Here is a 12,500-nt window from a genome sequence, read left to right as displayed (position 1 = left end):
AATATGTCCCAAACCTTCCTACCTACATGACTGCCTGCCTAAATATGTCCCAAACCGCCCCCTAAACCGCCCACTGCTGGCCTGCTCGCTTTGCCTAAAAAAATGGCAACTAAAAAATACGGGGAAGCAGCTTTTTGCTTCTACGGGCCGTCGGCATGGAACAAGCTCCCACTGTACCTTCGTCAGGCAGCCTCTGTAGACATTTTTAAAGCTCAGCTCAAGACCCACTTCTACAACATTGCTTTTAATTGATCTTTAATTTTTTTTGTTATTCATGTCCTCACTGTACTGCATTACTGCTTGTTTTTTAATGTCGTTGCCTTGCTTTTCTTTTATTCTCCATTGTTCTGTATGTCATAGTGTACACTACAGTGTGATGTCATAGTGTACAGTGTGATGTCATAGTGTACACTACAGTGTGATGTCATAGTGTACAGTGTGATGTCACAGTGATGTCATACCTGACATGGGGTCCTTGGTGATGTAGAGGATGTTAGGAAGTGACATCACTATCAGCTGCTGCAGGGTTTCCTGGAGGAAGAAAAATCACACCCGCGTGAAGTGAGGGGCGCCTCTTATCATCATTACATCATCTCATTCCAGCCAATCAGAATTTGCGTCCTCGCCTTCGTCTTAAATGTGTGTGTTTACATTAAAACAAACACACAGAATCCAAAATCCGGACATTTGTTTGTTTTGTAAACGCCATAGACAATGAAGGGGAAATGTACGTCACAATGTCCCTCATTACGTCATATTGTCTCTTTATTGTTAAAGGACCACTTCACCACTTTTCAACCTATCTTCATATAATAGGTCCTCACTAATACTAATGAAAGAAATGGCGCAATTTTTTTCTACTCGGTCTGTGTCTGATAGGAGGGCTGTGGGCAGTTCAGAAACCGTCTTCCAGTGACATCATCGATGGGGAATACAAGCCAATAGAAACTGCAGGCTTTCTAGTCCTGAAAAGTTGCAATGCGAAAATGGAAGCCATCGTTCTCACGATAGTGAAAATCTAAACATTTTTGTAAAAAAAAAAAATCTTGTTTAAAAAAAGAATCTGCCTAATGATGATGTCACTGGAAGACGGTTTCTAAACTGCCCACAGCCCTCCTATGAGACACAGACTGAGTAGAAAAAATCATGCCATTTTATCATGATTATTACTGAGGACCTATTATATGAAGATAGGTTGAAAAGTGGTGAAGTGGTTCTTTAATGGTGTTTGATGTTTGTGTTTGCACCGTTTGTTTTACATCACCATTACATCACCATTACATCACCATTACATCACCATTACATCACCATTACATCACCATTACATACATACATACAACATGAGTTCGACTTTAATATTATATTAGTGTAGAAGCACCCCTCACTTCACACGGGTGTGATTTTTATCTGAAAGTCTCGCCACAAATATGCTGTGCATCTTTGCATCTTTGCATCTGCCCATGTGAACACAGAGACATTCAGGGAAACAGTAGAAAACTGTCCAGACACTAATTTAGTTCCAGACTAAACATTCTGAACACTAAGCTAAACACACACACACACACACACACACCCTCACACACACACACACACACACACACACACACACACACTAACACACACACACACTTTGAGTTCATATCTGTGTGGACCGTTTCAAGGCCGACAAAGTTTAACACCAGCTCCCCACGCTCTATGTGTGTGTGTGTGTGTGTGTGTGTGTGTGTGTGTGTCCCTTCCATATCCTCTCCACAACTGTAAACTTCTGTTATGAGACGCACCCTGTCTGCTCATCCGTTTGCGTGTGCGTGTGCGTGTGCGTGTGCGTGTGCGTGCGTGTGTGTAATACTCTGTTTTGAAGAAAATGCCTCAAATCATGGACACTATCGTGTGATTTGCGTAAAACTGTCCACGGAATGCAGCCTCATGGTGGCGCTATTCCACCATTTCACCTCAAGGTGGCGCTATTCCACCATGAAACTGTACGATCAGTGTACGACGTTGTGAGTGCACTGTGCACTACCAGAGCACTGGTTCCCAAAGCGGGGTCTGGGGACCCCCAGGAGTCCTTGAGGGAGTTCCAGGGGGTCCCCATCAGCTAAATGATAGTTTGGAACCAAATGGACCCTTATGGGTCTGTAACTCTGAGAGTTTACTAATGGACCCTTATGGGTCTGTAACTCTGAGAGTGTACAAATGGAACCTTATGGGTCTGTAACTCTGAGAGTTTACTAATGGACCCTTATGGGTCTGTAACTCTGAGAGTGTACAAATGGAACCTTATGGGTCTGTAACTCTGAGAGTTTACTAATGGACCCTTATGGGTCTGTAACTCTGAGAGTGTACAAATGGAACCAAATGGACCCTTATGGGTCTGTAACTCTGAGAGTGTACAAATGGACCCTTATGGGTCTGTAACTCTGAGAGTGTACAAATGGACCCTTATGGGTCTGTAACTCTGAGAGTGTACAAATGGACCCTTATGGGTCTGTAACTCTGAGAGTGTACAAATGGAACCTTATGGGTGTGTAACTCTGAGAGTGTACAAATGGACCCTTATGGGTCTGTAACTCTGAGAGTGTACTAATGAACCACGCGGCCCTTTGCCCAGTCGGTTTAGAGATGGTCCAGTCAGTTTAGAGGAGGCCCAGTCAGTTTAGAGATGGCCCAGTCAGTTTAGAGATGGCCCAGTCAGTTTAGAGATGGTCCAGTCGGTTTAGAGATGGCCCAGTCAGTTTAGAGATGGCCCAGTCAGTTTAGAGATGGTCCAGTCAGTTTAGAGATGGTCCAGTCAGTTTAGAGATGGCCCAGTCAGTTTAGAGGAGGCCCAGTCAGTTTAGAGATGGCCCAGTCAGTTTAGAGGAGGCCCAGTCTGTTTAGAGGAGGCCCAGTCTGTTTAGAGGAGGCCCAGTCAGTTTAGAGATGGCCCAGTCAGTTTAGAGATGGTCCAGTCAGTTTAGAGATGGCCCAGTCAGTTTAGAGATGAACCCAGTCAGTTTAGAGGAGGCCCAGTCAGTTTAGAGATGGCCCAGTCAGTTTAGAGATGAACCCAGTCAGTTTAGAGATGGCCCAGTCAGTGTAGAGATGGCCCAGTCAGTTTAGAGATGGCCCAGTCAGTTTAGAGATGGTCCAGTCAGTTTAGAGATGGCCCAGTCAGTTTAGAGATGGCCCAGTCAGTTTAGAGATGGTCCAGTCAGTTTAGAGATGGCCCAGTCAGTTTAGAGATGGCCCAGTCAGTTTAGAGATGGCCCAGTCAGTTTAGAGATGGCCCAGTCAGTTTAGAGATGGTCCAGTCAGTTTAGAGATGGCCCAGTCAGTTTAGAGATGGCCCAGTCAGTTTAGAGATGGCCCAGTCAGTTTAGAGATGGTCCAGTCAGTTTAGAGATGGTCCAGTCAGTTTAGAGATGGCCCAGTCAGTTTAGAGATGGCCCAGTCAGTTTAGAGATGGCCCAGTCAGTTTAGAGGAGGCCCAGTCAGTTTAGAGGTGAACCCAGTCAGTTTAGAGGAGGCCCCGTCAGTTTAGAGATGGTCCAGTCAGTTTAGAGATGGTCCAGTCGGTTTAGAGATGGCCCAGTCAGTTTAGAGGAGGCCCAGTCAGTTTAGAGATGGTCCAGTCAGTTTAGAGGAGGTCCAGTCAGTTTAGAGGAGGCCCAGTCAGTTTAGAGATGGTCCAGTCAGTTTAGAGGAGGCCCAGTCAGTTTAGAGGAGGCCCAGTCAGTTTAGAGATGGTCCAGTCAGTGTAGAGATAGCCCAGTCAGTTTAGAGATGGTCCAGTCAGTTTAGAGGAGGCCCAGTCAGTTTAGAGGAGGCCCAGTCAGTTTAGAGGAGGCCCAGTCAGTTTAGAGATGGTCCAGTCAGTTTAGAGGAGGCCCAGTCAGTTTAGAGGAGGCCCAGTCAGTTTTTAGTCTAACATCGAAGAGAGGGGTCGAAAAAACAAGAAAAACAACCTAATGATCGCCCATAGTTCTGGCAGCGCTTCTGTTTAGTAGAAACCACAGCATGTTTTAAATGGTCTCCGTTAGCCCCCCCCAGTCAATCATTGAATCATTGAATCCGCCAGGCGCTGTGAACTCTGAGGTTCTGAGGTTCTAGGCGTTGTGAACTGGGCCCAGAGTCTGAGAACCACTGGCGTCATATCGGTTTGTTTAAACAATGACACGTTATGAGACTTTGGTCTGCACCACCACACACACACACGCACGCACGCACACACACACACACACACACACACACACACACACACACATGCATGCACGCAACGGTCATCTGCTAACCATGCATGTAACAGTACTATCACCTTACACACACACACACACACACACACACACACACACACACACACACACACACACACACACACACACACACACACACACACACACACACACACACACACACACACACACACACACACAGGCAGTGTGAGAAGAGAGCAGAGTTGCCAACTCTGGTGAGAGAAATAAGCCAAACCCACCTCCAGAAACGAGCACAAAGCTAAACCCAATAAATTATAGTCCTGATAAAATACTATCGGATATCATTACATTATAATTAATTATGTTGACCTGCAGGGAAAATACAGATCACTAAAACAGGCCAAAGGGGAGGACATGGTTGATTGATTGAAGTATTTATTAACAGTTTGTAGAATTACAGTATACATTTCAAGCACAAACTCAATACAAAGATTGTTAACTGTGAGTGGACGACCCAATTAAGCATTACACTTGTTTACAAGAGGGTCCACCTTGTTCAATTCATCATAAATGATCACTCACTCCTTTTGTCTAGTGACTCCCTATAAACAATTTAGTATTATTTAGTATATGTAAGGTTTTGCCCCCTCAAATGGTACCTCGTCAGATAATCCCCACATTATCCTACAACAACTTCTGTGAACAGACTTCACTGTAGTAGCTTTTCATAAATTATATTTGTACGTAGGCTGTTCTGCTGTCATGAAAGTTTATAGTTAGAGAAATTCAAAGTCCAGCCGTCTGCTGTCCAGCCTCTCCCACCAACCCCTCACTGGGGAACATTCTGGGAGGAAAACAGAAACGGGGTGAGTTGTCTTCACCCCTCACTGGGGAAACGTCTGGGAGGAAAACAGAAACGGGGTTCCAGAGACTATGACTAAAACTAAAATGTAAATTTGAAATCATTGTGATTGACAGTCCTCTATCAAACATCCAGGTAATGAAGAGTCAAACATCAAAGACATGTTGACTCCTTAGATTTGACGACAAAATTAAAAAACAAATCAAAGCCACAACGTTTTAACAACCCTTAACAACTCAGCATAATCCATTCTGCTCTGGGGGAAAAACAACAGCCCGCGTTGCAGGAAATAAACCAACATGGCAACCCTGACAGACCGACACTCCAAGATCTGGTTACTGGTAAACTGATCCCCCCCCTCCCCCCCTCCCCCAACACACACACACACACACACACACACACACACACACACACACACACACACACACACACACACACACACACACACACACACACACACACACACAGTGTGAATAAAACATGGCAGCGGGGTGCCAGATGTCTTTCTTTGAGGGACAGAAAGGGGCAGCGACAGCGAGGGGTCCTCCAGAGTTACTACATATTCGGAAGACCCCCTCTCCCCCTCCCCCTCCCCCCACCCCCCCCCCAGGGGTCCCGGACCCCCCTGTTGTAGCTCCGAGGACCCCCTGGTATTGTACAGGTTTCCCACACATTTTTTTCCCCAATGATTTTCCAAAACCTTTCCAGAAATTTTTGCCAATTTCTTTTCCATATGAATATCATTCAGTTCAACAATGAGTATTTTACTCATAATATGTAGACAGCACTATAATTGCATTGTATGTAGTCATAGCACGCCATAGTACATATGTATAGTATAGTAGTAAATATGTGTAGTTTCATCATATAGATATTCCACTGTTACTTTCTTAGCTTACGCATGTTTCATGATAAATGCTTTTATGTGATGTATTCCCATGCTTTTTGTTCTTGCTTAATGTAAATCGCTCTGGATTAAGAGCGTCTGCTAAATGCATACATTGTAAAATGTGCAACAATGTCCAAAGACAGACAGTGTAGCAAAAATAAAGCATAGAATGCTATAATTTTATTCAGACTTTTTTTTTGCCAAAGTTTTGAGCGGGCTGCACACCTTGGAGTTGGAGACGTTTTTTTTTGCTGTCCTGAAACTTCAGGAGCAATTAGGGGTCAGGGGTTAGGGGTTAGGGATCAGGGTTAGGGGTCAGGGTTAGGGGTCAGGGGTTAGGGGTTAGGGTTAGGGTTTGGGGTTAGGGGTTAGGGTTTAGGGTTAGGGTTTAGGGTTAGGTGTTAGGGGTTAGGGTTTGGGGTTAGGGGTTAGGGTTTAGGGTTAGGGTTAGGTGTTAGGGGTTAGGGGTCAGGGGTTAGGGGTTAGGGTTTGGGGTTAGGGGTTAGGGTTAGGGTTTGGGGTTAGGGTTTAGGGTTTAGGGTTAGGTGTTAGGGGTTAGGGGTTAGGGGTCAGGGGTTAGGGGTTAGGGGTTAGGGTTAGGGGTTAGGGGTTAGAGGTTAGCAATCTGACACTAACTCTGGGGGAGGAGCCCACAGGGATCGAACCGGGAACCTCTAACTCTGGGGGAGGAGCCCACAGGGATCGAACCGGGAACCTCTAACTCTGGGGGAGGAGCCCACAGGGATCGAACCGGGAACCTCTAACTCTGGGGGAGGAGCCCACAGGGATCGAACCGGGAACCTCTAACTCTGGGGGAGGAGCCCACAGGGATCGAACCGGGAACCTCTAACTCTGGGGGAGGAGCCCACAGGGATCGAACCGGGATCACGGTTCCCATCCGGGCCACTCTTACCTCCTGAACATTTGATGTTGGGAATGGGAACAGATCTGCTGCTGCTCAGCATCTGAACAGATCTGCTGCTGCTCAGCATCTGAACAGATCTGCTGCTGCTCAGCATCTGAACAGATCTGCTGCTGCTCAGCATCTGAACAGATCTGCTGCTGCTCAGCATCTGAACAGATCTGCTGCTGCTCAGCATCTGAACAGATCTGCTGCTGCTCAGCATCTGAACAGATCTGCTGCTGCTCAGCATCTGAACAGATCTGCTGCTGACCTCAGAGTCAGTGTCAGATTGCTAACCCCTGATTGCTCCTGATGTGCAGGTTGGTGCCTTGCATGGTTTTCGCCACCATAGGTGTGTGAATGTAATACACAGTCTATGTAAAGGTGTGTGTGTGTGTGTGTGTGTGTGTGTGTGTGTGTGTGTGTGTGTGTGTGTGTGTGTGTGTGTGTGTGTGTGTGGTAATGTTTTTAGAGAGAGAGAGAGAGAGGAACATCCCCCTCCTCTCAACTCCATGTCTATTGTCCTGTATTGACACAGAATCCCCCCCTCCCCCCACACACACACACTACCCCCCCCCCCTTCCCCCTCCCCCCACACACACTACCCCCCCCCCCCTCCCCCCTCCCCCCACACACTCACGCTGTCTCTCTCTCTCTCTCTCTCTCTCTCTCTCTCATTTCTCTCTCTCTCTATCGGCCAGCTGTCATCCACCCTCCACCATTCAGAGGGTGGGGGTTGAGCCCTGGACACGTGCACACACCACACACACACACACACACACACACACACACACACGCACGCACACACAAACACACACGCAACCATACATACAACTAGTTGAGCTAGTTAACTAATAGTTGAACTAGAACAGTGATTCTCAACCTGTGGCTCGTGGACCACTAGTGGTCCTTGAGCCCCCCCCCCCACATGTAGTTATTCTGACCAATCAGCATCTGGTAGACGTAGTAGGCTCTTCAGCCGTGCTGAAATGAGCACGACAGCACAGCTGTAGCCGTTAACAGAAGATTTGAGAACGGATTTAATCACGTTACAAATATCATCAGTTGTGCCGATTAGTGATTAGTCAGAGCAGCAGAATTATTGACTTTAGCCGGTCAGACACAGGCCCAACATATCAGAGGACCTGTGATCATGGTCAATGCTCTGGTCATTAAGGTCCACAGAATGAGAGGTCTGCTCTGGTCACTAAGGTCCACAGAATGAGAGGTCTGCTCTGGTCATTAAGGTCCACAGAATGAGAGGTCTGCTCTGGTCACTAAGGTCCACAGAATGAGAGGTCTGCTCTGGTCAATAAGGTCCACAGAATGAGAGGTCTGCTCTGGTCACTAAGGTCCACAGAATGAGAGGTCTGCTCTGGTCATTAAGGTCCACAGAATGAGAGGTCTGCTCTGGTCATTAAGGTCCACAGAATGAGAGGCCTGCTCTGGTCATTAAGGTCCACAGAATGAGAGGTCTGCTCTGGTCATTAAGGTCCACAGAATGAGAGGTCTGCTCTGGTCATTAAGGTCCACAGAATGAGAGGCCTGCTCTGGTCATTAAGGTCCACAGAATGAGAGGTCTGCTCTGGTCATTAAGGTCCACAGAATGAGAGGTCTGCTCTGGTCACTAAGGTCCACAGAATGAGAGGTCTGCTCTGGTCAATAAGGTCCACAGAATGAGAGGTCTGCTCTGGTCACTAAGGTCCACAGAATGAGAGGTCTGCTCTGGTCATTAAGGTCCACAGAATGAGAGGTCTGCTCTGGTCATTAAGGTCCACAGAATGAGAGGCCTGCTCTGGTCATTAAGGTCCACAGAATGAGAGGTCTGCTCTGGTCATTAAGGTCCACAGAATGAGAGGTCTGCTCTGGTCATTAAGGTCCACAGAATGAGAGGTCTGCTCTGGTCATTAAGGTCCACAGAATGAGAGGTCTGCTCTGGTCATTAAGGTCCACAGAATGAGAGGTCTGCTCTGGTCATTAAGGTCCACAGAATGAGAGGTCTGCTCTGGTCATTAAGGTCCACAGAATGAGAGGTCTGCTCTGGTCATTAAGGTCCACAGAATGAGGTCTGCTCTGGTCATTAAGGTCCACAGAATGAGAGGCCTGCTCTGGTCATTAAGGTCCACAGAATGAGAGGCCTGCTCTGGTCATTATGGTCCACAGAATGAGAGCAAATGTGATGACGACTATGATGACATCTGGGCACATCTGGGCAAGCTTGTAGATCTGCTATTTATCATAATGCTTAAAACACCAAAAGGGGTTCTCGCCCAGAATGGGTTAACACTCACACACACACACACACGCACGCACAAACGCACACACACACACACACACACACACACACACACACACACACACACACACACACACACACACACACACACACACACACACACACACACACACACACACACACACACACACACACACACACACACACACACACACACACACACACACACACGCAACCATACATACAACTAGTTGAGCTAGTTAACTAATAGTTGAACTAGAACAGTGATTCTCAACCTGTGGCTCGTGGACCACTAGTGGTCCTTGAGCCCCCCCCCCCCCCCCCACATGTAGTTATTCTGACCAATCAGCATCTGGTAGACGTAGTAGGCTCTCCAGCCGTGCTGAAATGAGCACGACAGCACAGCTGTAGCCGTTAACAGAAGATTTGAGAACGGATTTAATCACGTTACAAATATCATCAGTTGTGCCGATTAGTGATTAGTCAGAGCAGCAGAATTATTGACTTTAGCCGGTCAGACACAGGCCCAACATATCAGAGGACCTGTGATCATGGTCAATGCTCTGGTCATTAAGGTCCACAGAATGAGAGGTCTGCTCTGGTCACTAAGGTCCACAGAATGAGAGGTCTGCTCTGGTCATTAAGGTCCACAGAATGAGAGGTCTGCTCTGGTCACTAAGGTCCACAGAATGAGAGGTCTGCTCTGGTCAATAAGGTCCACAGAATGAGAGGTCTGCTCTGGTCACTAAGGTCCACAGAATGAGAGGTCTGCTCTGGTCATTAAGGTCCACAGAATGAGAGGTCTGCTCTGGTCATTAAGGTCCACAGAATGAGAGGCCTGCTCTGGTCATTAAGGTCCACAGAATGAGAGGTCTGCTCTGGTCATTAAGGTCCACAGAATGAGAGGTCTGCTCTGGTCATTAAGGTCCACAGAATGAGAGGCCTGCTCTGGTCATTAAGGTCCACAGAATGAGAGGTCTGCTCTGGTCATTAAGGTCCACAGAATGAGAGGTCTGCTCTGGTCACTAAGGTCCACAGAATGAGAGGCTGCTCTGGTCATTAAGGTCCACAGAATGAGAGGTCTGCTCTGGTCAATAAGGTCCACAGAATGAGAGGTCTGCTCTGGTCACTAAGGTCCACAGAATGAGAGGTCTGCTCTGGTCATTAAGGTCCACAGAATGAGAGGTCTGCTCTGGTCATTAAGGTCCACAGAATGAGAGGCCTGCTCTGGTCATTAAGGTCCACAGAATGAGAGGTCTGCTCTGGTCATTAAGGTCCACAGAATGAGAGGCCTGCTCTGGTCATTAAGGTCCACAGAATGAGAGGTCTGCTCTGGTCATTAAGGTCCACAGAATGAGAGGTCTGCTCTGGTCATTAAGGTCCACAGAATGAGAGGTCTGCTCTGGTCATTAAGGTCCACAGAATGAGAGGTCTGCTCTGGTCATTAAGGTCCACAGAATGAGAGGCCTGCTCTGGTCATTAAGGTCCACAGAATGAGAGGCCTGCTCTGGTCATTAAGGTCCACAGAATGAGAGGTCTGCTCTGGTCATTAAGGTCCACAGAATGAGGTCTGCTCTGGTCATTAAGGTCCACAGAATGAGAGGCCTGCTCTGGTCATTATGGTCCACAGAATGAGAGCAAATGTGATGACGACTATGATGACATCTGGGCAACATCTGGGCAAGCTTGTAGATCTGCTATTTATCATAATGCTTAAAACACCAAAAGGGGTTCTCGCCCAGAATGGGGTTAACACTCACACACACACACACGCACGCACAAACGCACGCACGCACACACACACACACACACACACACACACACACACACACACGCACAAACGCACACACACACACACACACACACACACACACACAGCCTTGGACTGAGAAGAAGACTGGTAGGTTTGCATCAGCTGAAAAAACATGACACACCGCAGTGTGTGTGTGTGTGTGTGTGTGTGTCTGTCTCTCTCTGTGTGTGTGTGTGTGTGTGTGTGTGTGTGTGTGTGTGTGTGTGTGTGTGTGTGTGTGTGTGTGTGTGTGTTCTGTCTGTCTCTAAGTGGGTCAGTCTGGGTGAGACAGGGTTAATCTGACCATTGATGCTTAATCTCCCAAACGACACACATCAGCTTAAAGTTGTTATAATGTAGAAATAGGTCAACAAAATGACACTAGTTCTGTGAATTAATTTACTTTTAATGTGAACCGCCCACAGCCCTCCTATGAGACACAGACTGGTTTCTGAACCGCCCACAGCCCTCCTATGAGACACAGACTGGTTTCTGAACCGCCCACAGCCCTCCTATGAGACACAGACTGGTTTCTGAACCGCCCACAGCCCTCTATGAGACACAGACTGGTTTCTGAACTGCCCACAGCCCTCCTATGAGACACAGACTGGTTTCTGACCTGCCCACAGCCCTCCTATGAGACACAGACTGGTTTCTGAACCGCCCACAGCCCTCCTATGAGACACAGACTGGTTTCTGACCTGCCACAGCCCTCCTATGAGACACAGGACTGGTTTCTGAACTGCCCACAGCCCTCCTATGAGACACAGGACTGGTTTCTGACCTGCCCACAGCCCTCCTATGAGACACAGACTGGTTTCTGACCTGCCCACAGCCCTCCTATGAGACACAGACTGGTTTCTGACCTGCCCACAGCCCTCCTATGAGACACAGACTGGTTTCTGACCTGCCCACAGCCCTACACAGACTGGTTTCTGAACTGCCACAGCCCTCCTATGAGACAAAGACTGTTTTCTGAACTGCCCACAGCCTCCTATGAGACACAGACTGGTTTCTGAACTGCCCACAGCCTCCTATGAGACACAGACTGGTTTCTGAAATGCCCACAGCCCTCCTATGAGACACAGACTGGTTTCTGAACTGCCCACAGCCCTCCTATGTGACACAGACTGAGTAGAAACAAATGGTGGTATTTTATCATGAACATTAGTGAGGTATATAGGTATATATATTATATGAAGGTAGGTTGAAAAGTGGGTGAAGTGGTCCTTTAAGTCTGACTGTAACACATTCTGTGTTAATAAAGTTTTGTCTTTACATTTCCGACTAATAAAGTATTCAATCAATCATGGTTGACCTCTGTGACCCCTGACCTGCCACCAAGCACACACTTCCTGGTTTTCACCATGCCCGCAGGCTATTGGCTGACAGAAATGAATGCGATTGGCTGGGAGGAATGAGGTCAATACAAAATCATTAAAACACACGCGCACGCACACACAAACACACACCACAGAGAGAGAACTGTACACACTACAAAACCATTGAATCATTTTAAGTACAAACAGAGAGTCACATGGTCTGGATGACACAGAATAATAAATGTTTTAGATCACTGAGTCACCAAAGACTTATATTT

General features: G+C 47.3%; 1 protein-coding gene across 1 annotated transcript in view; it reads right to left on the bottom strand.

The window, feature by feature from the left end:
* ccdc88c (coiled-coil domain containing 88C) overlaps positions 1-12,500 on the bottom strand; it is a 100,798-nt gene that overhangs the window by 72,789 nt on the left and 15,509 nt on the right. Inside the window, exon 4 of the mRNA XM_083791402.1 lies at positions 462-531. Coding sequence (XP_083647528.1) covers positions 462-531 — 70 coding nt within the window. The remainder of the gene's footprint in view (positions 1-461; positions 532-12,500) is intronic.

This window comes from Protomyctophum parallelum (genome assembly GCF_964188405.1).
Source record: "Protomyctophum parallelum genome assembly, chromosome: 20".
Classification (NCBI taxonomy): domain Eukaryota; kingdom Metazoa; phylum Chordata; class Actinopteri; order Myctophiformes; family Myctophidae; genus Protomyctophum; species Protomyctophum parallelum.
This window is presented reverse-complemented; position numbering and strand designations above follow the sequence as displayed.